We start from the raw sequence: 26,517 nt of genomic DNA on the forward strand, positions 1-26,517 counted from the left end.
GACACCTTCACCAAACAGGCCAGCCAGCCAGTGCCTCAGATGCCTTTCTTCCTTGCCTTCCTTTCATTTCTGTGTCCATCTCTGGCCCTTAGACACACTTCAAAGGAGTCCTCATGTTCCTTTTGTGTGGTACCAGGGTCCTTCATCCCACTCGGTACAACTCTGCTCCTGAGTTATTAAATGAAATGTCATTTGTTACTGAATCCCCTTCCTTTGTTTATGTATGTCACGTATAAAGTACACCGGATTTTATTTATGATGAAATAAAAACAATTGATTGCTTTTGGTCTTCATAATCTTTTTTTGTAAACTTGAGCATTGAGCCATTGGTCAGAAATGTAACTCCTACTGCTTAGACTTGTATCATTTTCATTTAAAGCAATTTTTGTACAAACATGAAATCTGAGAAGGTAAAGAGTAACTCAGGAAATGCTAAAGAGAACACTGTTTTTAAATTTTAAATTTGATTTGTATTCAATGGTCTTAGGAGAATTTCCCCATTCCTTAGGGGGTGCCGTCAGCATTCTCTACTAGAGGAGTAGCTGAGCTTTGAGCTACATCAGTGCATCAGTACATCGGTTCCTCAAAGGCTGTGAATGTGTACTGAAGATCTTAACGCCCCAAAGCTCAGCTCCCTGCCCTGGTAGGGCCCACCTGAACAGGGCTGGCTGGCACTGGAGCTAGTTTCGTTAGGGTTGAATTTCAAGGCAAGAAGAAATGGGTACCACCATGGAACCAAAATCACTCTCAGTCAAAATTGCTGTCTTAGGGGCGCCTGGGTGGCTCAGTCAGTCTGACTGGCTCAGGTCACGATCTCAGTTCGTGGGCTCCAGTCCTGCGTCAGGCTCTGTGCTGACAGATCGGAACCTGGAGCCTGCTTTGGATTCTGTGTCTCCCTCTCTTTCTGCCCCTTCCCCCATTTGCACTCTGTCTCTCTCTCAAAAATAAATAAACATTAAAAATTTTTTTTTTTAATTAAAAAAAAAGAAATTTCTCAAATACAATATAGTCTCATATGAGTTTAGGTTTAGAAAAAACTAGTCCATGTTGTACAATCACTCCTAGATGCTGTATATCAACGTTCTGGATCTTCAGACACATGAGACTACCTTAGAATATGGAAAAGGAGGGGCGTCTGGGTGGCTCAATCAGGGAAGCGTCTGACTTCGGCTCAGGTCATGATCTCACAGTTGGTGGGTTTGAGCCTCACGTCAGGCTCTGTGCTGACAGCTCAGAGCCTAGAGCCTGCTTCGGATTCTGTGTCTCCTTCTCTCTCTGCCCCTTCCCTGCTTGCACTCAGTCTCTCTCTCTCAAATATAAATAAATATTTAAAAATTAAAAAAAAAAAAAAAAGAATATGGCAAAGGAAAAAACCCAGAAGGCGAGACCTGTCTTCTATTTTCCCACCTACTTCATCATTACAGATAGTTCACTCTATCAACTAAACATATAAAAGGAAGTGCAAATACCTGATCTAGCAATACCGCTGTCCCGGTCTTCATTCTGTCCTCTGCTTGGCATGTCAACTGGAGTGCTATGTGCTAAGATAAAGGCAAAAGGTAACAATGTTATTGAACTTCCAAAGAAGGCCTTGTTTAAAAGCCACTACAGTAATTTTTACATTTCAAAGTAGGCTACTGCTACTGATGGTTGGTATACGTGTATATATGAAAATTAACGAGAAAGCAAAATTAAATACATAAAACACAATGGTGAGAGTAAAAACAGAACCAAGTAATTACCTGTCTTTACCCTACTGTAGCATAAAAACTTGTTGGAGTGGTGCCTATTTCTAAAGCAAACTGAATAATAAACTATTCATGCAGTTGATAAAATGAACAAACATTCTCAGGCAGATACTTCCAGCCATTGTCCTCATCATTAGTAATATTTAAATAGCACTGTATTTTCAAAATGCTTTATAATCAGTTTTATTAGTAACTATAGGCAACTTAGGAAACAGAAATATTTGAATACCATTTCATAAATTTAAAAAATGTTTCTGTTTATAACCCACTCTCTTGGCAGATAAAAACCCCTTCATTTTCAAATATTTCTTCCTCCATTTCTTTTCCATATACACCCAGTATCACTGTAGAGTTACTGAGAAAAACGAATATCCTGGCATGAATTTTAGAAAACACTCTAAAGTATTACAGACTTGTAGGAATGCTTCAGATTCATCATACATATTGAGCTAGAGGGTAGAGGACATATTGCTATAGTAAGCTTTACAATGTATGAGAAACCCAGGGCCCTGCCTGATTATTATACTTTCCAGATAGTTTTTGAAGACTGTTTATTTTCATAATTTGAAGAGAGCATATAAACATGTTAGCCTCACTCTAAGTAGGTGGGAAGGTGTCACTTTCATCGGGGTGTCAGTTAACTAATAGAGCTTAGCACATTTCCAGCTACAAAGAACAGAATGAGGAATACCATTTGTCATAAACATAACCTTTAATGTTAGTAATGAAGATTCCCCACACTTGTTAATCATGCCAGACTTCAACAGACATTCAACAGCTTTAGCTAGCAAGGCCAGTTAAATCTAAGAATTTACCTACCCAGAGAGACCGAGATGATTATACCTGTAAAGAACCTAGAAACTGCATTTAAACTACTTAAATGCTAGAGAGAGTAGGGGTGGAAAGTAGAGAGAGAGAGAGAGGGAGAGATGAGGTGGCTGAGGAAGAGAAAAAGAGAGAGAGGGAGAGAGAGAGAGAGAGGTCTTCCATGCTCTTATTAGGTGACTTTTGAAGAAACTCTGTGCAGGTGGGGATGCAGGTGACTAAATGGATAGAAGTATATACCATGGGAAAGGAAAACAGTTCAGACCTGAAGAGGCCCAGGAAAATCAGAAAATATAATCCTCTTAGAAACACTAAGGGCTCATTTCAGATCAAAATCAGCTTACACTGGGGTATTAGCAAAGACATTTACGATAGAAGTTCATTGGTGGAATTTTTCAAAACACCGTGAACTTGTCTGCATTTGAAACTGTTATCTCAAGAGCCCCTTGGATTTCTAGAGAGGCACCAAACAGGATTTTTTTCTAAGAAACTGCACAGGAGTTATTACTAATGTGTGTGGGTCACACTGTTCTCAGCATTCCACACAAACCTGCAAAGAAAGAAGCGCTCCGGGTGAGCCGGAGAGGTCCTCCTTCAGCTACGCCCTGTAGCAGTTTGCTGCCGCATGCTTGCAGCAGACCTAGAGACAGAGACACACGGAAGAGGGCCAACAAAGTACACACACAAAAATAAACACAGATTAAAGATAATGCAAAAAAACAAAACAAAACAACAAACTCAAATAAAGCAAAACACACACCCACAATAGTGGTATTCAGAAAGAAAGAGCCCAGTTATGTGGCTGATTTTACCTAGGTTACTTCCAGTACGACAAGGACCCAAGTTATTCTGATTTGTGTTGAGTTTTCCCAAATTAGGATCCTGGTGGATGTATTCAAAGCTGTCTTGTAAGCTACATCCAGAGAAGGAGGGGAAAGGAGAGAGAGAAGAAAAATATCAAGAGATGAATAAGACTGTTTTCTAACAAACTCTCAAACACAGGCAACTTACCAGTTGTTCCAACTTTCCTTATAAATGAATAAAGTCTCACATCTACCAAAGGAAACTAAACTTTAGGGGAAAGGAAAAGACAAAAAAACTTTTTGAAGGCAGTCCAACCTATAAAACTAAACAACGTATTCCTAACAATTTTACATTATATAATGGGACATGGAACTCTACAAATTTGGCTTTGGTGACTGACACGTAGGATATCGCTATTCATTTCTAAATTGTGTTTTAGTAACTGACACTCAAGATGTTACTATTCATTTCAAGGGTAATTTCACATAAAACTTCAAAATGAAATTGAGCTGAACTCTCAGTTAACATCTATGAGCAATTTAGAAAGTTTTTCCAGGAGGAGGATATAACAGAAATTATGATTCCCATAGGAGTTTGACTTCACAACATCTAAGAAGTTAGAATTATTCATAGACACAAATGTGAGAGAAGCCAATTTTAATAATTTACTTGATTTATTAACAAGTAAAATAAATATCAAGACTTCAAGGAGAATACAACATTAATAGGGCCAAAATAATTTTTACTTAAATGTGAGCTCGATATTCTATTATAGGGAATTAGTGTATAACTGAAAGGGTCTGAAAAAGAGTATCTCACAAAAAAAAAAAAAACATCAATTCTCATATAGGCTTAAGTCATGCCAGACCAATGTTAAATGCTCAAACAAGTTAAATTCATTACTTTGTTGAAGAGTAAGCAGAATTACTCAAAGGTACCCAAATCTACAAAGAAAAATATTTTTAATTTCCCAAGATTATGAAAAAAGAACGGCCTTCATTTGGCCTCTAAGAATATCCCTTTAATTTATAACAAACTTCTTTCAAACTTACGAAAGTATAGCAAATGTTTTGTTTTATTCAAAAATGAAGCATATGAAATATTTCTGCTTGAAAAGTTCAAAGTGTATGAACAAATGTACCAGAATGAGAGTTAACATCAGTTTTCTTTGTCTACAAAGAAATATAAAATTAGAGGAGGAAAAAACTCAGGAGTGAAGATCAGGATATGGCCTGGTCCAGGTACCCACCAGTCATAGAGGCGATACTGACAGCTGAATAGATGGTGAGCACATACGACCCAGCCTGCCATACATGTGCCCCACAGCCTGAAAAAACTCACTATGTGCTTCATTTCTTTAGAAATACATTAACTAGCCAACAAGTTTTTTTGTTTTTTTTTTGTTTTTTTTTTTTAAGATAAAACAGCATTGGGAAATAAACAGTCATTTGTCTTTAAGGCCAGCTAATAAAGTCAAAGGCCTTTTCATATACATTATGTGCAGGAAAATGGCCATTTCTTTGTTAATGTGGACTCATCTCACTTCTTATTTCAAAAATATGTATGGCTCTCAAAGAACTACTCTTTCCAGAAACAGCCACTTAAAAAAATGGGGAGGGAGGGTGGATTGGTACAAAATCCCACACTTACTTATTGGTACTCCCACAGAAGCTGCCCATTCTAGCTGAGAACACCTTACTAATCATCAGTTGTGGAGGAGAACTAGAAGAAAAAAAAGAGAGAGAGAAAGTATTTTTGAATAAGAAAGCAGTTTCACCATTCCGTTTTTCACAAATAGTAGGAAAAGAAGCCCAAACTCACCGTATATAGTGTATCTTTAAAGTGGAGCCTTTGTAACTCATTGCAACCGAGCCAAACATCATTTCCCCTAACATGTTGACATCAGAAGCGGGTCTTGTGTACTGCATACATTAAAGAAACCAAAATCAAAGTTAGTATGTGGCACAACATGATGTGCGATGCAAAAGAAAATAACATTTGGGGCACCTGGGTGGCTCAGTCAGTTAAGCGTCTGACTTTGGCTCAGGTCATGATCTCATGGTTTGTGGGTTCGAGCCCTTTGCTGGGCTCTGTGCTGACAGCTCAGAGCCTGGAGCCTGCTTTGGATTCTGTGTCTCCCTCTTTCTCTGCCCCTCCCTTGCATGTGCTCTGTGTCTCAAAAATAAATAAACATAAAAAAAAAATTTTTTTTAAGAAAATAACATTTATTGATCTATGGGGTCCTTCTTTAGATTATTAGCAAATAATTAAAACTATTTCTCAAGGCAGAAACTGATCATTTTACAGTCTTAATCCATAATGGTGATTGCCTATTTTTTTCCCATATTATTACTTATGTTCATGATTTTGTATACACAGTATCTTCATGTAGGATCCAAGTGTTTCATCAAAGATCGTTTTTAATCTTGCTATGAAAAATAAAGATTTTTATTATCTCCATTTATAAACTTTAAAGATTAAGTTCTGAAAAAAAAAGGGTAACTCTTTTCTTGGTACTATGCTAAGCAAAATAAGTCAGTCAGAGAAAGACATATCATATGATTTCACTCATATGTGGAATTTGATAAATTCAACAGATGAACATAGGGGAAGGAAGGGGAAAATAAGATAAAAACAGAGTGGGGGGGAAACCATAAGAGACTCTTAAATACAGAGAACAAACTGAGGGAGGTGGGGGGTTTGGGCAAAATGGTGATGGGCAATAAGGAGGGTGCTTTTCAGGATGAGCACTGGTGCCATATGTAAGAGATGAATCACTGGGTTCTACTCCTGAAGCCAAGACTACACTGTATGTTAACTAACTTGAATTTAAATTTTAAAAAATAATAATTTCAAAATACATATATATATATATCCTGAATAAAAATACAGTTCAGCATTATTCACCTCAATAATTAATAGTGTTGAATGAAAATGCCAATTGGCACAGGTAGGGTTTTGTAAGGGTCCAAAAGATGACAGATGGTCTGATACCTCTGAAGTTTTACAAAAAAATATTTCAAAAACATCTGACCCCTGTACCTTCTGGCCAGTCTTTCTCATCCCTTTCGTCATCCAAAAGGGGGGCCTGTGCTACCTCCACTTTCCCAGATCTCATCTGCTTGTTAACCTACTGCAGCCTCATCTATTCAAACTGCTCTAGTAATGACTTCTGCCTTCCTGTCAAATCCAATGCACCCTTTCCAGTTTGCTTTCTTAAACATGTCTCATGGTATCTGGTGTTCTTATTTACCCTCCTTGTCGAATCTTCTTTCTTAGATCTTCCCTTGAACAGGATTGTTCCTCAGAGGACACTCCTACTCACCGTCTGCATTCTCAACCCCTCTTAGGATTTTGGTTATTCTTTACATAGGAATACTTCCCACATCTTTTATCTCCAGGCCCAGACCTCTCCCTGAACTCTAGAATCCTACATCCAAATGAATTCATTCAGGTATCATTATATGTATGTAAAGATAATGTAACACATATTATACAATAATGTATTATAACGATATGTGAATGAATGTATTTGGATGTAGGATTCTAGACACCTGATGAACATGATAGATGTGAATGTCAACCAAACTAGTGTGCTGCGGGCACCCCAGCACACCCTGACCAAGACAAAACAATGGTCCAGGATCCAGCCCATCCAGCCCTGCATTCTCTGCTAGTGTGCTTTCCATCCAAGCCAAAACACGGGAATCATTCTTAACACTGTCTTCTCAATATTTTTTTTAAACTTCAAATCCACACACACACATTATATACACACAAGTACATGCACACACTAACAAACACATACACAACCTACTTATACATGTTTGCAGAGGAGGAAAGAGAAACAAATCTCTCAGCCTTGTTTAACGAGGCTCCTCTCTGTTTGGTTATAGCTCACGCCAACCTCTTCTCACTACATGCAGACAGAAACCAACTGTCTTTCACATTTTTTATTAATAACTTCCACCTACCGCCTCCATTTTATAATCTGCTTTTCCTTGGGGTACAGGGTCTATACGCCAATTGTGATTCTCAACTAGTTGAAAATTTCACTGTATACTTTTTAAATCACAAACCTTCTGGAAACTGAGGAGCACTGCGAAATAAGGGCAAATGCGTGGCACAAATCCTGAACATGAAATTAACAAAGTTCTATAGACCTGTGGCTGCTGGCAATTTACCCAGCTTTGCTTTTCCAGCAACATGGAAAATTCCACAAGTCAAAAAAGAAAAAAAAAATTGATACATTCTTCATCAGTTTATATCCTCCTGCTCTTCAGTATTTATGAAACATTTCTTCCCTTATTTCTCGTTAGCCAATATTTCTCAATAACCCACATCCCTATCCTTTACTCTCTCTCTCTCTCTCTCTCTCTCTCTCACACACACACACACACACACACACACACACACACAGATGCCACTAGCCCTGTTATCCCTCACACTCAAGTTAGATCTTACCATTTCTTTCTTCTAAACAAGATTTTCTTCCTCCTACTGGCAAGTGCTATTTTCTTAGGATGCCCATATACATTCCCAGAATCCTTAGAATTTTTATGCCAAAACTGGAAACTGTGTGTTTTAATCTAGTTCTAACAACAAAGAGAGCAAAACAAAAGCATTTACCTCATTTGCAATATGTCTTCCTCATTCACCATTATAATATAGAATTCATATATTATACTTGATCACCTCGACTCGGATACAGTTTTTATCGAGAGAGAAAAGCCAAAGTGTGAAAAGAGCACTGACAGGACACATTTAAGAGCACATTGTGGAATACTTATGCTCATGTCCCTGGAGTAGAATCCTCCAGCAGCTATTATTCCCTGTGGAGAAATCACAGTAAATGACTTCAGCCCCACGGGGCATCTGGTTGGGCAGGGATGGTTTTACCTGGTACTTTGGAAGCTGCTCCTTAGCATGTTGTAAAGATGCCCCGGAAGAACTATAGGAAGAGGTGCTGCTGCTGCTGCCACCGCCGCCGCTTCCTTGACAGCACTTGGCTGACATTTTAAGAGACACATCCTCTGTTTTCTGGGTTGACAGACAGGCAAGATAAGGGATTGCTAAGTATATCGGGCTTCCTCAGCACGCTTTTCATTGGGAACTTCTTTGTCAAATCATTCTGTTATGCTGTGCCTAAGCTGCACAGAAAACCAGAAGCTTTTTTTCCTTCTCTATGAGGACAAGAATGTGGTCCCTGGGGGTCTGAAGAAGGGTAACTAGACAGGAGATGGTGGTCTTGTAGTAGGACTATTCGCCATAAGTGACTCAACTGTTATTTACAGTTCGGTTCATAGATTTCATGGATTTCGACTCCTGAAATCGTCAGTGAGATCTGATCTCTCTGTTTGGGTCACTAGAGCACCCATTAGTACTAATGGAAAGTCCTAATCTATAAAATTCATGTGGAGAAAGACAATGCTCCAAATGTTAGCCCTGTACCAGGCAAATGCAACGAACTAGGAAAGCAGAATTACTAATTTGGAAAGCCTGGGTTTGTGTTTTTAATGACACACCTCCTCTAGCACTCCTTTAAAAGTAACAGGAGAGAGTTTGTGAAAGATAAACCAAAACTCTGAAACAGGAGCTCCTGTGAATTATACATCATGTGATGGAAAAGTGGCCTTTAAAGGTTAGGAGTAATATAAGATTATCTACTATATAGTCCCTAAACAGAGTTCACTGCTAATTTTATGACAGTGACATAAAGGTATAAAGATACACCTTTAATTCTTCCCTTCCGCCTACACCAAATTATATTGCTCCCTACAGAAGCATCCCGTGCCATCTATGGTAGGTTATTTCTATTCTGTCTGAGTCTTACTTGCCTTTTTGTGTGCAGCTTTTGCTTGGAAAAACATGAATGCAACTGCAGCTTATCTAATCTCCAATGTGACAGTCACACTGGTGGTCTAATGCAAATGCCTGCAGTCATGTGCCTGATACAAACTCATGACGTTTTGTGCTTGCCAAGGGAGTGGGGGGCTGAAAATGGGAAAAGAATGTACGGAAAACACATACTGTGCTGGTCCATAACATTAGTCACTCCAGCAGTGACAGCATTCAAAGTCGTACTTGGTAATTCCCGGGTATCAGGCACTCCTTCAACACCCTCTTCAGATCTAGTTGTTACTTAATACCACTTAACCCAACACAGCCCCTCAGAGAGCCCAAAGTGACACTAAGTCCACACCTGCCTCACAGACTGCTAGACCCTCTGGCTGGGGTACAACATACTGAACAGTCTATAATTGGAGATAGCACCTGGGACGGTGAGACGAGCACTACTTGTTTGGACTCTTTCTGTAGCCTTGGGAAAATGACAAACCTCTCTGGACCTAGCTACCTTTTTGACTAAATGAGCACTTCCAAGAAAGCTTATATTCCCGACTCCAGTGTCATCACTGCTCTGATATACCAAAATTCCAGTTGCCTTTGAAAACCAGTGAGGGGCACCTGGGTGGTTCAGTGGGTTAGGCATCTCTTGATTTCAGCTCCAGTCATGATCTCACGGTTCATGGGATCGAGCCTCACATCTAGCTCTGTGCTGACAGTGCAGAGCCTGCTTGGGATTCTCTCTTTCTCTCTCTCTGTCCCTCCCCGCAGCATGCACGCATGTACTCTCTCTAAATTAATAAATAAATAAACTTTAAAAAAAGAAAAGCCAGTGAGAATTTTTTCTTCAACCTGTTACCACCATTTAGGAGCCCTAGTGATGGTGTGTGGGTGTTTCAACTAAACCATCTGTGCAAGGCCTTCAGGGAAACAGGAAATGATATGGGAAATTAAGGGAGAAATCATGTCCTGTCAAGTGCTGGCTCACCTAAACTTTGATATAAATCTACCATTAAAGCCTACAGGTGAATCACCTGAGAGATTCCCCGCCCCCCCAACCCAACAAGCCCAACAACTACTGTAATGATTAGCTACCTGGCAGACTTCCACTATAAAGTACTATGGAATCTACCCAGCTAAACTGCCTTTAACCAAATGCTTCCTTCCTGCAGAAATGATCCTTATCAAAAGCAGGAAAACAGCTCCTTGGCCCTGATGAAACAAAGACTGTGATAGAAACTATTCATTTACTTAGCTACACATGCGATGAACTTCCAGAATTTGGTCAGTATAGTTGGAAGCTACTGAACATGAAAAGAATGAAAAGTCTAAAGGCGACAACTTAGAAGTACCTCAGGCTGAGGTCCAGAAGACTCAGGGAGGACCAGACCCTACTCCTCACCTGGACATGTGACCTTAACCTTTCCTGTTCTGGCTCCAGGGGATCAAGGGCTGCTCTGCCCTCACTTAACCCATCCCAGATCCTGCCGTGCCCCACCCCACAACACTCCCCCTTCCCCTCCCCCTGCTTTGCACTAAAAAAAGGAAGTAAATAAAGTTTCCTTGGTCAAATGGGTTTGAGAAACACTCCCTTTTGAAGAGGACAGTGTATGTTAGCATACTGAAGCCCTATAGTAAGAAAAGCTATTTAATCTTGTTGAACCCAGTGCTATGTAATACCTCTTACTATCTATGAGAAATACCAGACAGAAGGATCTATTAACTTCCCTTCAGGCTAACACTTTCTGAATTTTAGAGTGCTCAGCTTTCCTATTACATAGCACATGTTTGGCATCAAAATCCTACTGAATTACAACTCACCAGCAAATTTACCTCTAGTAATATTTACAGTACACTGCTGAGCATCTGTCATGACTCTGGTAAAAGTTTCACCTGGCATATTAATAAGAATACAAATGCGGCAGGACGGGGTGGCGGAGAGCCTTTGTTTATGCTGCTTCTGAACCTTAATGACACATACGGTAGAGCTCAAAGAGAAGATTATGAACTAATAAACGACTGCTCAGAGAGGTGGTTAAAAGCACAAATTAAAAAGATGAAAGCAAATCTGCATTTCATACCTGAGTTGCTACCTCTTCAATCTTGTGAACCGCTTTAGAATCAAATAAGACTTGTCTTCCTCTTCTCTCACAGTCCTGGTAAACTATCAGGCGAATCTCATTCAGGTCAAACTCCGAACATGACCAACTGTGGATTAAAAAGAGAGAAAGAAGTTATGTTATCCACAATCCACAACACTTGGAATGGTCATGGCGAGCTAAGATTCCCAGCCAACATGCCTATGTGCCTCTGACCAGGGGCAGACAGCCTTGTCTGTGGGCTCTAATGGGCCATTGTCCATGGCAAAGGTTTGGAAGACTGCTGTAAACAATAAATCATTGGAGGGAAAGTTTCTCCTTCCAAAGCCACTTTGGGCAAAGATAGCAACCAAAAACCATAAGGATGTGTGCAGAAAGCTAAATTTGGATTCCTGGATTCTGGGAATGGTACACCTGAGGTACAGGAATGTTCCAGCTTCTGTGTTATTGGCCAGGGAACCATTTGGAGCAAGTGAGTGGAGCCTTCTCCTCTCTTCCTCTCCCACCCACCAGGCTCAGGTGAAAATGAGTGGAATTACATATCCTAAATTTTAGAACTTTATTATAGCTGGCTTGGATACAGAAGTTTTGAAAACCAAGTGCATCACTGTACAGAATCTGAATTGCTAACAACAATCAGCAATGGAGGAAGCACAGCTTACTCCTGTTAAAAAGAAAACCACAGGCCCAAAATGGTGTCACTTAATCCAAGTCACCAAACCAGGACTGGCTTAACTGCTGTTTAGACCTCCCCTAGAAATAGTCTTAACCAGTCAATCAGGAATTTTCTGACTAACATGAGGTAATCTGTCACATGGGCCTACTCCTAGCCTAAAAGAAGATGAAGTAATCTGCATGATAAGACCCTTGTCCTTCCCCCTAAGGGAAAATGATCTAGCCTGAAACAATCCTTTCTTGTCTCTTGCTATTAACTCCTTGTTCCATCCTCCCCGTAAAAACCTTCCATTTTGTACAACTCTTCAGAGAGCCCCTCTACTTCCTGGATGGGATGTAGCCACATTTATGAATTGCTTAATAAAGTCAATTATAACTTCACATTAAAAGCTGCTGGGATAAAATTGCTCTAAACATAAGTTTGCTCTTGAGTAATAAATGAAATCAGAATGTGAGGACTATAAAAAAGGGCAATCATTTAAAATGCACTGCTTTGGGGCGCCAGGCTGGCTCAGTCAATAGAGCGTGCAACTCTTGATCTCAGGGTCCTATGTTCAAGCCTCATGATGGGCATACAGCTTACTTTAAAAAAGTAAATATAAAATGCACTGCTTTGGACATATTCAGTTATTAGTCTGTTAATCCTGTCAACATATATTTGAGTGCCTACTATGTTTCAGGCACTGTGGTCCAGATGCTAGACATTCAGAAGTTAACTAAATAGAATTGGTCCCTGCCCTCATGGAGAACATGGTTTAGTGGGGAATACTGGGCCAATAATGATATAAATGTATAACTACAGATTGTCATAAGTGCGAAAAGGAAAAGGATATGATGAGTGTTTCTTATTTTCAGATCTGAAGAGCAGGGAAGTCCCTAAGGATTTAAGGAAGTGAAGGTGGTGCCTGGCTGGTTCAGTTGGTAGAACATGTGACTCTTGATCTTGGGGTTGTGAGTTCAAGCCCCACGATGGGGGCGGAGCTTACTTAATAAAACAACAACAACAACCAGACAGAGGATTTAAGAAGTGATTTTTAAATAGGACTTGAAGAAGTAAGAGCTAAAGAGATAAGGTGTGAGAATGAAGAACAGGGTAGGAAGAGAGTAGGCTGGGAAGACAGGCAGGGGTCAGGATCATGCCCTAAGTGCAATGAGAAGCCAAGATGTACAAAGGTTGATAAACTCAAGTCTACACTTTTTAAAAATTCAACCTGGTTCCTCTAAGGAAAACATGGGTGGGGAGATTAAGACTGGAGGTAAGAAGGCCAAAGAGAATTTATTATCAGAGTTCAGGCCCTTCATCAGGAAGGTTAGAGAAACAGCAACGGAGGTGGAGGAAAGAGAACAGATATTAGGGGCGGAACTAATAAGAGTTAGCGGTAGGCTGCGAGGGTACTGGAGACAAAAGGAATGCCTCCTGCTTAGAGAAAGCTGGAGAAGTAGGAGGAGTCCCCAAGGTATGGATGATAGGAAGTCACATAGATAGACTGACAAAAGCAAACTGTTTAAACTAAGAGACAGTCAACTACAATGAAATCAGACACATCTGGATCAAATCCATACTTCGAGTTTCCTTTTTTTTCATCAGCACAATGAGAATATTAATGTCAACCTCACAAGGCTGCTATAGGAATTAAATGAAATATGTAAAGTGTTTCACATAGAGGCTGACACACAGTAAGTGCTCCAAAATGTTAATAATTACTTAAGAGAATTGTTAATGGTACAATTTTTTTTTTTTTTTTTTTTTTTTTTACCAGCCACAAACTGTGCATTATTGGCTCTTTCCTTTTTCAGGCAATAGTAGTTAATATTGAATATGTTCTTTCAGGGTAGCAGATTAATTTTCTTAAATCCCAGCACCAAAAAATATAAAGCTCTGGTTGTACCTTCTTCTAACAACCTATATTCTGAGTTATCATGCCCAAGCATCCCTTCCTCCCAGTTTTGATAACAACATGGCAAGTTTATTTTAGAAATCATTTTCTTCTACTCTCAGTCTAGAGACAGTCTGTGATGTAGGCCTGGCTAATCAGACATGACCACACAACCTCCAGCTAGGTTATGAAAGCCAGTCCCCCAACTTAGCTGCTCAGCTAGGAAATGATAACCCTGGTGCCTATTTTTGCCAGTATGAGGTAAAAGCCTATCTCTGAAAATGAAGTCAGGGTAAAAGAAAGCAGAGGGAAGGAGTGGGATGAGGCAGATTCTTGTTGGCAATCGAAGCCAACAGCTTCTGAGTGAGCACTATTCCTGGAGTTAGTTTTCTGTCACTTACAACCAAGAAGTCCTGAAGACTGTGCCCCAAACCACTAAATTTTTAAATTACATAAAGCCATTAAAAATACCCTCTATGGGGCGCCTGGTTGGCTCAGTCGGTAAAGCATGCAACTTTTGATCTTGGGGTTGTAACTTTGAGCACTATGTTGGGTACAGAGATTACATAACAAAAATATCTGGGGGCGCCCGGGTGGCTCAGTTGGTTAAGCATCCCACTCTAGATTTCAGCTCAGGTCATGATATTACGGTTTGTAAGATTGAGCCTGGCATAGGGCTCTGTGCTAATAGCATGGGAGTCTGCTTGGGATTCTCTCTCTGGCCTTCCCTCACCCCCAAATAAATAAATAAAAAACATTTTTAAGAATCTTAAAAAAAAAAAAAAAAAACACACACCTCTGAAATTATTAAGACATAGTACATAGGCTGAAGTTATTAAAAATGAAAAAGCAAAGAGGATTTGTCTTTTTTTCTTGTTCCATCTGTTTTGCCCTAACAATTACACTTTGCCAAAATAGCTTTATAATTTACACAGCAAATTGTTCAATCCTTATTTTTGAGGAGTAACCCTGACTCAAATACCAAACTGAGGACAGCCTGACTAGAAGAGCTAAGATTTAATAAGGATCATACCACCTAATTAAATGTTTCATGCTATTTTTCAATTTTAAAGGAATGGAAATAAAAGGAGGCAGAAAGCACATACGTTGGATTGTCTAATTTTTTGACCCAAATACCTTCAAAAGGTATGCTTTATATAAGGCAAACTCCACTCTCCAGCTTCCATATGAATACTGCCTTATTTAATGCCTAATTATAATTTCATCACTAATACTAATGTAGAGGAAATTACAGTTGAGTAATTTGATGAAGAAAATACAGGCAGGACAAAGGACATTAAAAGAGTGCTTCAGAATAAGGCAGGCCTGGGATCAAATCTCAGGTCTGCCTCCCACTGGAGTTACAGCCTTAAGAAAGTCCCCCCTCAAGCAGTACTTGTAAGACCTGGTGTGAAGATTAAAGGAGATAATCTGCGGAAATCTCCCAGCGCACTGTCAGCTTTTTTCCCTGGGATCCTCCATAACACAGGGCTTCACTGAGTCATAATCACATGCCACATGCATTTTCTGCATGTTCACATTCACTTCAACATTCAACTAAAGTTATTGTGGGGCTTCTGTGAGTACAGCCATGGTTCCTGGTGTTTTACTAAGGGCAACTCTGCATGACTCAAAGAGGTATAAAAAAATAAGCCGTGGGCTTTTGCCTTAAAATATCTATTTAAGAGATATTTATTCTAATGAGAACTACCTCATTGCTTTGCCTTGGTTGAAAGTAAGGCCCCTGGTTTTATTTATCTACTCTGGTCATGGCCATCTGAGCTGAGGCACAAAAAAAGTAAGATGGTTTATCTACCTTTTCTTACTGTAAAATTTAAACAAAAGGACTTAGATGGACCCTTTTCAGTTTTAAGAGTCCATGATGGTAACATCTGCCGGCTGGAACTGAAACCAGCTGTTATTTCTGTAACTACTCATCAAGAGCAGGAAGAAAGTGACCAAAGTCTACATTACTTATCTGAAAGGTGACAAGCAATAGTTCAAATGAGTTTAAGTACAGAAAACAGAATCTCTTTAAAATATATATAATCAGGGGCTCCTGAGTGGCTCAGTTGACTGAGTGTCTGACTTCGGCTCAGGTCTTAATCTCACAGCTCATGAGTTCGAGCCCTGCATCAGGTTCTGTGCTGACAGCTTGGAGCCTGGAGCCTGCTTCGAATTCTGGGGCTCCCTCTCTCTCTGCCCCAACCCACTCGCATTCTGTCTCTCTCAAAAATAAACAAACATTAAAAAAATAAATAAAATAAAATAAAATAAAATAAAATAAAATAAAATAAAATAAAATAAAATAAAATAAAATAAAATAAAATAAAATAAAATAAAATAAAATAAAATAAAATAAAATAAAATAAAATAAAATAAAATAAAATAAAATAAAAATAAAATAAATATAATCAGGAGTACCTGGGTGGTTCAGTCGGTTGAACATCCAACTTCAACTCAGGTCATGATCTCACAGTTTTGTGAACTTGACCTCCACATCGGGCTCTGCACTGGCAGTACAGAGCCTGCTTGAGATTCTCTCTCTCCCTCTCTCCCACTCCCACTCTCTCTCTCTCTAAATAAATAAAATAAAATAAAATAAAATAAAATAAAATAAAATAAAATAAAATAAAATAAAATAAAATATATAAAACCATGTGTTGTGGGTTTCATCGTGTCCCCCAAAACAGTATGTTCGATTCCTAATTCACAGTACCTGTCAACATGACCATGTTTGGAAAGAAGATCTTTGCAGATGTAATCGAGTTAAGATGAAATCATACTAGATGAGGGTGATTAGTGTCTTCATGAGAGGAGGGAAATTTGGACATAGACACAGAGGGAAGGTGATGATGGACAGATTGTGGAGTTATGCTGCTACCAGCCAATGAAGGCCAAATAAGCCTGGCAGTCAGGGGGATACAATAAATAAGAACTGGGTAAGTCCTTATTCTCTAGGCATTTAAAATCTACAAGATACAATCATATAGGTAACTACATGAAAATAAAAGGGTTAGGCAGAATATAGAAAGCAAAAAAAAAAAAAAACAAAAAAAAAAACAACCCAACAGGAAAGGTTTCCAGAAGAAGAAATATCTGAACTGATGAAGTTAGGAAGAATGGCAAGAATTCCACATGTAACGTAAACAGGGGAGAGAGTCATTGCAGAATGAGGGCATGACATAAATACAAAAAGTCAAATGGTACAAAGTCAAAGTCTTAATTTCTTGAAACATGTCTACTACAGAATTATGCAGGAGATGAGGCTGGAAAGACAGTGTAAGCCTACTTGTGGAAGACCCTGAATGTCAAGCCAAGGAATGTATGTTTGCTTCTACAAGCAGTGGTGTGCCATTCCAACTTTCTGAGATGGGAAATGACATCATCTGACTTGTGTTTTAGGAGAACTAAAGCTGTTTGACAAAGCCATTTTCAGAGCAAATGGAATGGTGGTAGTGACTTGCATACCCAGGGTTTCAAGGAGTCATGGCTAATAAGGATGAGACAAGTAGTTGTATGATTTGCCAACATCCTCCAAGACCAATTCTAGTGTTCATGCTTGACTGGTCCTTTGAACTTTTATAGGAGTCAGGCTAGAAGTGGGCTCAAGTATAGCCATGTTGAAACATGATCTATGAAAGATGAATACTACAAAAATGTTTTCCCTTTTGCTCTCATGCAAGGAAATAACCCTTATATAGTCAACAAGTTCACAGGAAGAGTTTAAAGGGCAGTCCTGTGATCTAAGAATGTGAATATTTAAAAAGTCAGGTAGGTGGGAATGCAAGCTGGTGCAGCCATTCTGGAAAACAGTCTGGAGATTCCTCAAAAAACTAAAAATAGAACTACCCTAGGACCCAGCAATTGCACTACTAGGCATTTATCCACGGCATACAGGTGTGCTGTTTCAAAGGGACACATGCACCCCCATGTTCATAGCAGCCCTGTCAAGAATAGTTGAAGTATGGAAAGAGCCCAAATGTCCGTCGATGGATGAATGGATAAAGAAGAGGCGGTGTATATATATACAATGGAGTATTACTCTGCAATCAAAAAGAATGAAATCTTGCCATTTGCAACTACGTGGATGGAACTGGAGGGTATTATGCTAAGTGAAATTAGTCAGTCAGAGAAAGACAAAAATCCTATGACTTCACTCATATGAGGATTTTAAGAGACAAAACAGATGAACATAAGGGAAGGGAAACAAAAATAATATAAAAACAGGGAAGGGGACAAAACAGAAGAGACTCATAAATATGGAGAACAAACAGAGGGTTACTGGAGGGGTTGTGGGAGGGGGGATGGGCTAAATGGGTAAGGGACATTAAGGAATCTACTCCTGAAATCATTGTTGCACTATATGCTAACTAATTTGGATGTAAATTTTTAAAAATTAAAAATAAAATTAAAAAAAAAAAAAAGGTAGGGGACACCTGGGTGGCTCAGCTGGTTGACCGGCTGGCTTTAGCTTAGGTGGTGATCTCAGAGTTCATGAATTCGAGTCCTACATCGGGCTCTCTATTGTTAGCACAAAGCCCACTTCAGATTCTCCATCCTCCTCTCTCTCTGCCCTTCCCCTACTCACACTTTCTCAAAAATGAATAAACATTTAAAGTAAATAAATGAATAAATAAAATATGATAGAGAAATTTAAGTGGTCCAAGAAAAAGTAAAATTAAACAAAAAAATCAAAAATAACAATCACAACAGAAAATGGCAAAAACTACCCATTTAACAAGTAGCTCCCACATGCCTACTGGGTGCTTGCACTCTTCCAACCACTGGGATACAGCTGTGAACAAATCATAATTCCTGCTCTGATGAAACTTTTACTGTATTTATGACGATATTTTACTCTTAAGCCCTATTCTGTGTTTCTTCTACCAACTCTCACTGCTCCTCTTCTCTTTCTCAAAAAAGTTTCTAAAATCAAACAGAAACCCTCTAGAAAGGTTTGCTCAAGAATAGTGAGGAAGGGGGTGCCTAGGTGGTTCAGTCTGTTAAGCATCAAACTTAAAAAATATATATTTTTAATGTTTATTCATTTTTTGAGAGAGAGAGAGAGATGGGGTGTGAGTGGGGGAAGGGCAGAGAAAGGGAGACCCAGAATCTGAAGCAGGCTCCAGGCTCTGAGCTGTCAGCACAGAGCCACACACAGGGCTTGAACCCACGAACTGCGAAATCATGACCTGAGCCAAAGTCAGATGCGTAACAAACTGAGCCACCCAGGTGCCCTAGCCTCCAACTCTTGATTTCAGCTCAGGTCATGATCTCACAGTTCATAAACTCAAGCTCCACGCTGGGCTCTGCATTGACAGCATGGAGCCTATTTGGGATTGTCTTCTTGTCTCTCTGCCCCTCCCGTGCTTATGTTCACACTTGATCTCTCTTTCTCAAAATAAATAAATTTTGGGGAAAAAGAGTAGAGAGGAAGTCCTAATGACTCTTACCTAAAAATAAAGGAAAACTAGAAGTGGAGAAAAGGGGAAATTGTGTTTGAGATGGCAACAGCGTTCACCCTGTCAGCACAAATGTACGTTATTCCCCACTCAGTACCACACTAATTATTTCAAGAAAAAAAATTATGTAAATAATGGCAGTAACAAATTTGGAATTCTGCTTTGTTTTGTTTTGTTTTGGTCTGGGTTACTACTCTCAGAAAGAAAGCAAACAGGAAAGGTAATTTGGAAATTAATTGATGTTCCTATTTTACAGTGAAACTGTCTTTGCTGTAAAACTTGCCAAGTTTACTTGCAGAGTAACTACATAAAAACTCACCACTGAATTTCTTTTCTGTGGTCAACAGTATAGTAAGAAAAGTACTTAAAGACTCCAATTCTTATCAGAAACTTTTATACATAAAGCTAGCCTAAAGATATAATTTAAAAATGATTCCAGTTAAATGTATCCCATTGTTATTTTACCAAAAAAATTTATACTGGATATTGGCTACAACTTCGTCTTTAACAAAGTAGGTGATATGTAAATCCATTACTCCTTTTGTAGAAGAAATGTGGGGAAAGAATAAATCCCTATAATCAGCAGCATGACGTACAAAGAGCACTGTTAGTAACAAGAGCCCTAAAGCACACTCCTGCATTCGTTCCTTCCACGCCATTTTATTTTTTTATTTTTAAAAACTCTTTTTTGAAGTTCATTTATTTTGAGAGAGAGCATGTGAGCAAGAGTTGGGGAGGGGCAGAGAGCAAGGGAGAGAGAGAATCCCAAGCGCAGAGCCTGATGCTAGACTCGATCCCACAAACCATAAGATCATGACCAGAGCAGAAATCAAGAGCTAGACGCTTAACCAACTGAGCCATCTAGGTGCCCCTCCTTCCATGCAATTTTAGGACCTGGCTTGACCCAGGTACCATGAAAGATATACCAGGAATAGAAATTAACTAGATCCAGTTTCCACCTCAAAATTCTTACAATTTGCTATGGGAAGGCCAACATACAAACACTTAAGTAAACTACACTGTCACAGATACTGAGATTAATGTCCACATGTCTTGTAGAACTTACAGGACAAAGAGGTCGAATCCACATTGTAGGGGAAAGAGATGGGTGCAAGTCACAGAGGATGTGATGCTTAGGACATGGATTAGTATTAACCAGGGTAAACAGAGCTTCTAATTCTAGCTCTGCAACTTTCAAGTCAGGTGACTTTAGGAAAGCACTTATCCAGGGCTTAGCTTTCCCAAAGTGTATCTATGTGCCTTATCTACCTCTCCCAAGGTTGTTGGGAAAAACAAAGACTAAGTATGAAAGTACTCTTAAAACTGTAAAGCATAAATCAAAGATAAGTTCAGATACACAATGTTTTCACTGAGATCTTTGCGGCCAGGTATTTAAGAATTCAGAATTTTTTATACTTTAGAAAGAAGGTATTATGTAATACCTCCTCCAGGGTTCAAGGTATAACCAAATCCCCAAATCAAACAAATATAACACCAGGCCAAGTTATGAATATTTATGCTGAGCGGATTAGACAGAAACTATACATAGCTTCACAATAGTTCAGGTTAATTCTAAAAATCTTTTCAGAGATTTTAGGATTTTAGAATTGTAGGATAAGAGATTGTTGACCAATGCAATACTTACTATGTCTTAAGGAAGGTCAAAAGACTGGAATAAGTAACATTGAGTCCAACCAACATTATTCCAAATATAACTGATCCATAACAAAGATGACAATCAAGTTTATGTGTAAGTAGGTTGTAACTCAGAACTTGTTTCTCCCTCCCCCTGAAATAAGGCTATAAATGGTTGTAAGGGTCACAAGCTAAAACCACGTAAATCTTCATATAATGAGTTCACACAGCAATAACAAAACATTATGAGTCACAATATAGCCTGAGGTTTGGATGCTATGAACAGGGAACTATGAAGTACAGAGGAGGAAAAGACAGAATTCCTTCCTTTTTTCCTGAGTTCAGGGTCATGTCAGGTAAGACTCTGAAATAGGTAAAGTTTATGTGTGGCCCTCAAGTCACCATGCCCCACACCCCCACTGCCCTGGGGCCACCATGGGCATCCACAAAACTGCAAAGCACTGTACTGGGCATCAGAATGCCTGAGTTCTAGGCAAGATCGACAGTTCAATCCTGGTCACACTGCTTCATCTCTTAGTCCAGTGTTTCTTCCCCTATAAAAATGATGGGTTGGGGCTAAAATCACCTCTCAAGGTCTCATTCTTCCAACTCTAACACACTAAAATTCCAAATCATCTATAAAGTGTGTGCACAGTATAATTTGGAATAGATGACCCCAGCCAAGTACTAAGAGGAAAGCAATCTTAATTAATCCACATTACTGCACAGCATCCTTTAACCCTTCTAGATATACTCTATACTTTGACAAATATGTTTCTTAATATAAATGCATCTTTAACTGATAGAATTTTCAAAAGATGCTAACAAAATCTGCAGAGGAAAAGCACAAGTTCTTTTGAGGCAAGAGGGTCACTGAGTAGGCAGGTGACTATGCCAACCAGAATTCCACCCCTGGCTAGCTTTGCCAGATTTTATTGTTGCTATTAATAGGTTTTTCTCTTTCTGCCCTTTAAAAACTCACAGAATCTCTAAATATGGACCATATTTTCCAAAATAATTTCTTGAATTCATAAAAGAGCACTACTCATTCTTTTCTGGTATCTATAAACTGGAAGCTACCTATATTTAAAAAAAAAGGTGGGGGGTGCTTGGCTGGCTCAGTCAGAAGAGCATGTGACTCAATCTCAGAGTTACGAGTTCAAGACCCATGCTGGGTGTATAGATTAAAAAAAAAAAAAAAAAGCTTTGGGACACCTGGGTGGCTCAGTTGGTTGGGCATCCGACTTCGGCTCAGGTCATGTTCTCACAGTCCGTGGTTCGAGCCCCGCGTCGGGCTCTGTGCTGACAGCTCAGAGCCTGGAGCTTGCTTCTGATTCTGTGTCTCCCTCTCTCTGGCCCTCCCCTGCTCATGCTCTGTCTCACTCTCTCAAAAATAAATAAACATTAAAAAAACTTAAAAAAAAAAAAAGCTTTGCTGTACACTGTACATCTCCATGCATGCTTTAATTTTAATATTCACTGAGCTAATTCTTTCACACTCTTGTCAGCATAACCCCAACAGTCAACATTCGTTACTATATTTTAGGATTACTGAAATGCATTAATGGCCCTGCTGAAAGCTAACTTGCATCAACATGATTTCATATCTTCTTTGAAGTAAGGTTTCCCCACCTTCTCCACCCACCCACGGAACTTATATGCTAATCACAGATAAATATTCAAGACACTGGCTTATACATTAATTCTAGATCCATTTAAATTGTACACAGATAACATAATAATACTATTTTCCTAGAAGATTCCCAAGGTCTAAATCATTGTTATCTCCATAAGGTCTTTTGTTTGCAAAATGAGAAAGCCAAAATCAACAGAAACTGTACCTATCTTTGTTTGTAAAATATTAGCTCTAAAAGAGATGGGTACAGGCGAGCACGTGTGGAATGGTCAGAGGGCAGCAGTGCAGGGCCGGGCCATGGGGCAGAGGGCAGAACCAAATTAAGAGGGTTGGAGGAGAGGGGGAAGAACAACATGGGTGCAAACACACATACTCTTTGACCCAGCAATTCCACTTGTAGGCATTGATCCTACAGGTCAATTTGCAAAAGTTCGAAATGATTATGTACAAAAAGATTTTCACTGTAGCACTGTTTGGAATAGCAAAGGACTGGAAACAACCATCAACACAAGACTGTTAAACTATGGTCCATCCATACAGTGGAGTACTATACAGATACAATAACAAATGAGGAGGATCCTTATGATTCTATAATAAGCTAGGACATCATCTTAATAGGAAGAAAGAAGTACAAAACATTGTGTATAGAATGCTCTCATATGTATTTTTTTTTTTAAAAGGAAAAAATGTGGGAAAAACTCTGGATTTTACTATATGTACATAGAGTATCTCTAGAAAGATAATGAGTTGTAAGACTGGTTGTGTCTAAAACTATTTAATACACATCTGTTAAAACAGCATAGAATATAGACCCTGGAGCCAGGTGGCCTGGGCTCAAATCCTCACTCTGCCTCTTTCTAGTTCGTGACTTTGGGAAGTTACCTAACCTCGTTGTCCCTCAGTATCTCATCTGCAAAATGCCTATCTCATAAGTGTTTGAGGATTAACAAAGAGCCAGGCACACAGTAAGTGTGCTGTAAGTACTCACTGAGACTTTGTACCTTTTGAATATTTAACCATATGACTATACTACTTGTTGAAAAATTAAAAATAAAATAAATCATGAAACTGAGGAATACAATAGAAACATTCTATTTTTTTTAACCCATCAAAGATTGTATTATTGCCTTAAGACAAACAACCTTAATTACTGTTTGCTTTAAAAAGCTTCTTGGTAGCTGAAGCATGAGGCAGTGGGTGAACTCCCACAGGGAAACCACCTTAATGAATTCAAGGCATTTAGATTCAGTTTCAAATATGTAGTTTGGTTTCATACAATGACATTTATTGAGCTTGTCAGTATTCATATACCACATTGTCCTGCCCTTCTTCATCCCCTGCTTCCCCAAGGACAGGACAAGTTTCTCTCTAAAAAGTAACCCCTCTTCTCATTTATTAAACCTATTTATATATAGCCTCTGAGTTTGTTATTACTGCTCTAGTACTGTATCAAATTGATTTCTATCATATTAAATGCTGACATTTTTTTACTGCACAATCTCACAGAGCCTAAAGACACAACTTCCAGAAAGTCTGACGTCTGGATATAGGCTCTGGTGATGAGAGCCACACAGCACATGCACAAATAATTACCTAACATTTTAGAGTTTGCCAAACACTTTACAGAATTCACCTGAAGTAATCTTCACAAAAGTCCCGTGAGAGCGTGTATTACATGTTTTACATAGAAATTAGGAGACTTTTAAAAAGTTATAACCAGGAGTGCCTGGGTGGCTCAGTTGGTTGGGTGTTGGCCTCTTGGTTTCAGCTCAGGTCATGATCTCACGGTTCATGAGTTCGAGCCCTGCATCGGGCTTCACCCTGACAGCACAAAGCCTGCTTGGGATTCTCTTTCTCTCTCTCTGCCTCTTCCCGGGGCTAACTTGCGTGTTCTCTCTCTCTCTCTCTCTCTCTCTCTCTCTCTCCTTTTTCTCCCCTTCTTAGATTCTCTTTCTCAAAATTAAAAAAAAAAAAAAAAAAGTTGTAACCAGTAAGTGGCAAAGACAGGACACAAACCAATGTTTCCTGATTCCAGATTCTGTGCTGTTCCAACTCTGCTATGTTATCACCTTAATATTAGTAGCAAACAAGTCAGGGTAACATCCTTTACATTCCAGGAGATCCCTCTGCATTTCTTTCTGAAGTATAAAAACCTGTTACATTTGAAAAATAAGAATATTTGTGATATAATGTTAAGACTGAAAAGCAAAATAAAAAAAAAAAAGACTGAAAAGCAGAACACAGAATTATGTATACAGTATGAATTACCTCAACTATGTACAAAAACAAAAACTGCTATCAAAGAAAGTTCACCAAAAATTAGTAGCTCATATCACAGACAAAAGATTAATCCCCCTACTATAAAAAGGACCAGAAACCAATGAAGAAAAGGGCTCACAAACCAATGGAAAACTAGGCAATGTATACAGATAGTTCATAGAAAAAATATTAAGATGATTTTTAAATATATGAAAAGATGTTAAATCTTACTCTTAGAGAAAAGCAAATTAAATTCATACACCTATCAGATTGGCAAAATTCCAAAAGTTAGACACCCTATGCAATTAATACGAGCAGAGGCACAAAAAAGTAGAACTACATGGTGGGGGCAGGAGAGTAAACTGTCATAGATATCAGAATTACAAGTATTTTTAACCCTGGACCCACCAATTCTATTTCTGGAACTAAACAGATATAAACATGTATGTGTGTGTGTACATATATATGTATACATACATATACATATGTATACGTACATATACAGACATACATACATATATCTATGTGTGTATACATATATGTGTATCTATGTACGTACACACATACATATATATGTATGTACATAGATACATATATCTTTGCAGCATGTTTGCTAAGAGCAGAAGACTGGAAACAACTGGAGAAGACATTGGTAGGGGTAAATAATATCATTTATGTCAAATTCATGCAACAAAATACCAAGCAGCTACTGTATAGAGTGTGCAAGTATGACAGCAATGCCTGTAAGATCTCCAAATTATACTGAAAGTTCAAACAGCAAAAAGAACATGCTACCTTTTGTATAAGAAGGAAGAATACAGATTTGTTTTTGCTGATTTCTACATAAAAGAAACACTTAAAAATTTAGTTTATAAAAATTGAATTTTATTTTAAAAAGTTTTTAAATTTGTAATGTTTATTTTTGAGAGAAAGAGAGATAGAGCACGAGCGGGTGAGGGGCAGAGAGACAGGGAGACACAGAATCCCAAGCAGGCTCCAGGCTCTGAGCTATCAGCAAAGAGCCTGACATGGGGATCGAACTTACGAACCTCGAGATCATGACCTGAGCCAAATTCAGACACTTAACCGCCTGAGCCACCCAGGTGCCCCTAAAAAAAAATTTTTTTTAATGTTTATTTATTTTTGAGAAAGAGCAGAGACAGAGTGTGAGCGGGGAAGGGGTAGACACAGAATCCGAATCAGGCTGCAGGCTCCGAGTTGTCAGCACAGAGCCCAATGTGGGGCTCAAACTCATGGACCGCAAGATCATGACCCAAGCCAAAGTTGGAAACTTAACCGACTGAGCCACCCAGGTGCCCCTAAATCGAATTTTAAAAAGTAGGAAAAGGAAGAATAGTTCTGACCTTTGAAGGCAAAATTCACAAGAATACTCTGGTCTCCCAGGTAAAAAGCCTGATTAGTCTATCAGAAGTAGTTTTTTCTTCAACTGGTTCTAAGAGATTTCCAGATTTTATAGTCTACTCCTGGTTATAGAGGCATGGGGATGAAGCAGACAAAACAAGGCCAGGAGCTTGGCCAGCACCTTCAAAGACTGGTTTTAAAATTATATGGCCCAGATAGTTGACAAATTTGCCTGAAAATGCTCTCTCTGGTTGGGCAGGGAAGACAAGCCTTCCAAAAGACAATACT

General features: G+C 38.9%; 1 protein-coding gene across 5 annotated transcripts in view; it reads right to left on the reverse strand.

Moving 5' to 3' along the window:
• Nucleotides 1-26,517, reverse strand: part of FNIP2 (folliculin interacting protein 2) — a 131,069-nt gene that overhangs the window by 54,052 nt on the left and 50,500 nt on the right. For 3 of the 5 annotated variants that reach the window (XM_086703973.1, XM_086703974.1, XM_025921634.2), the window contains exons 2-8: nucleotides 11,303-11,429; nucleotides 8,277-8,417; nucleotides 5,199-5,299; nucleotides 5,028-5,099; nucleotides 3,386-3,486; nucleotides 3,124-3,213; nucleotides 1,470-1,541 (exon numbers count right to left, since the gene is read on the reverse strand). In XM_086703973.1, coding sequence (XP_086560099.1) covers nucleotides 1,470-1,541; nucleotides 3,124-3,213; nucleotides 3,386-3,486; nucleotides 5,028-5,099; nucleotides 5,199-5,299; nucleotides 8,277-8,417; nucleotides 11,303-11,429 — 704 coding nt within the window. The remainder of the gene's footprint in view (nucleotides 1-1,469; nucleotides 1,542-3,123; nucleotides 3,214-3,385; nucleotides 3,487-5,027; nucleotides 5,100-5,198; nucleotides 5,300-8,276; nucleotides 8,418-11,302; nucleotides 11,430-26,517) is intronic. The other 2 variants (XM_025921636.2, XM_025921635.2) reach the window with 1 other exon arrangement.

This window comes from Puma concolor, chromosome B1 (genome assembly GCF_028749965.1).
Source record: "Puma concolor isolate L17-30 chromosome B1, mPumCon1.1.hap2, whole genome shotgun sequence".
Classification (NCBI taxonomy): domain Eukaryota; kingdom Metazoa; phylum Chordata; class Mammalia; order Carnivora; family Felidae; genus Puma; species Puma concolor.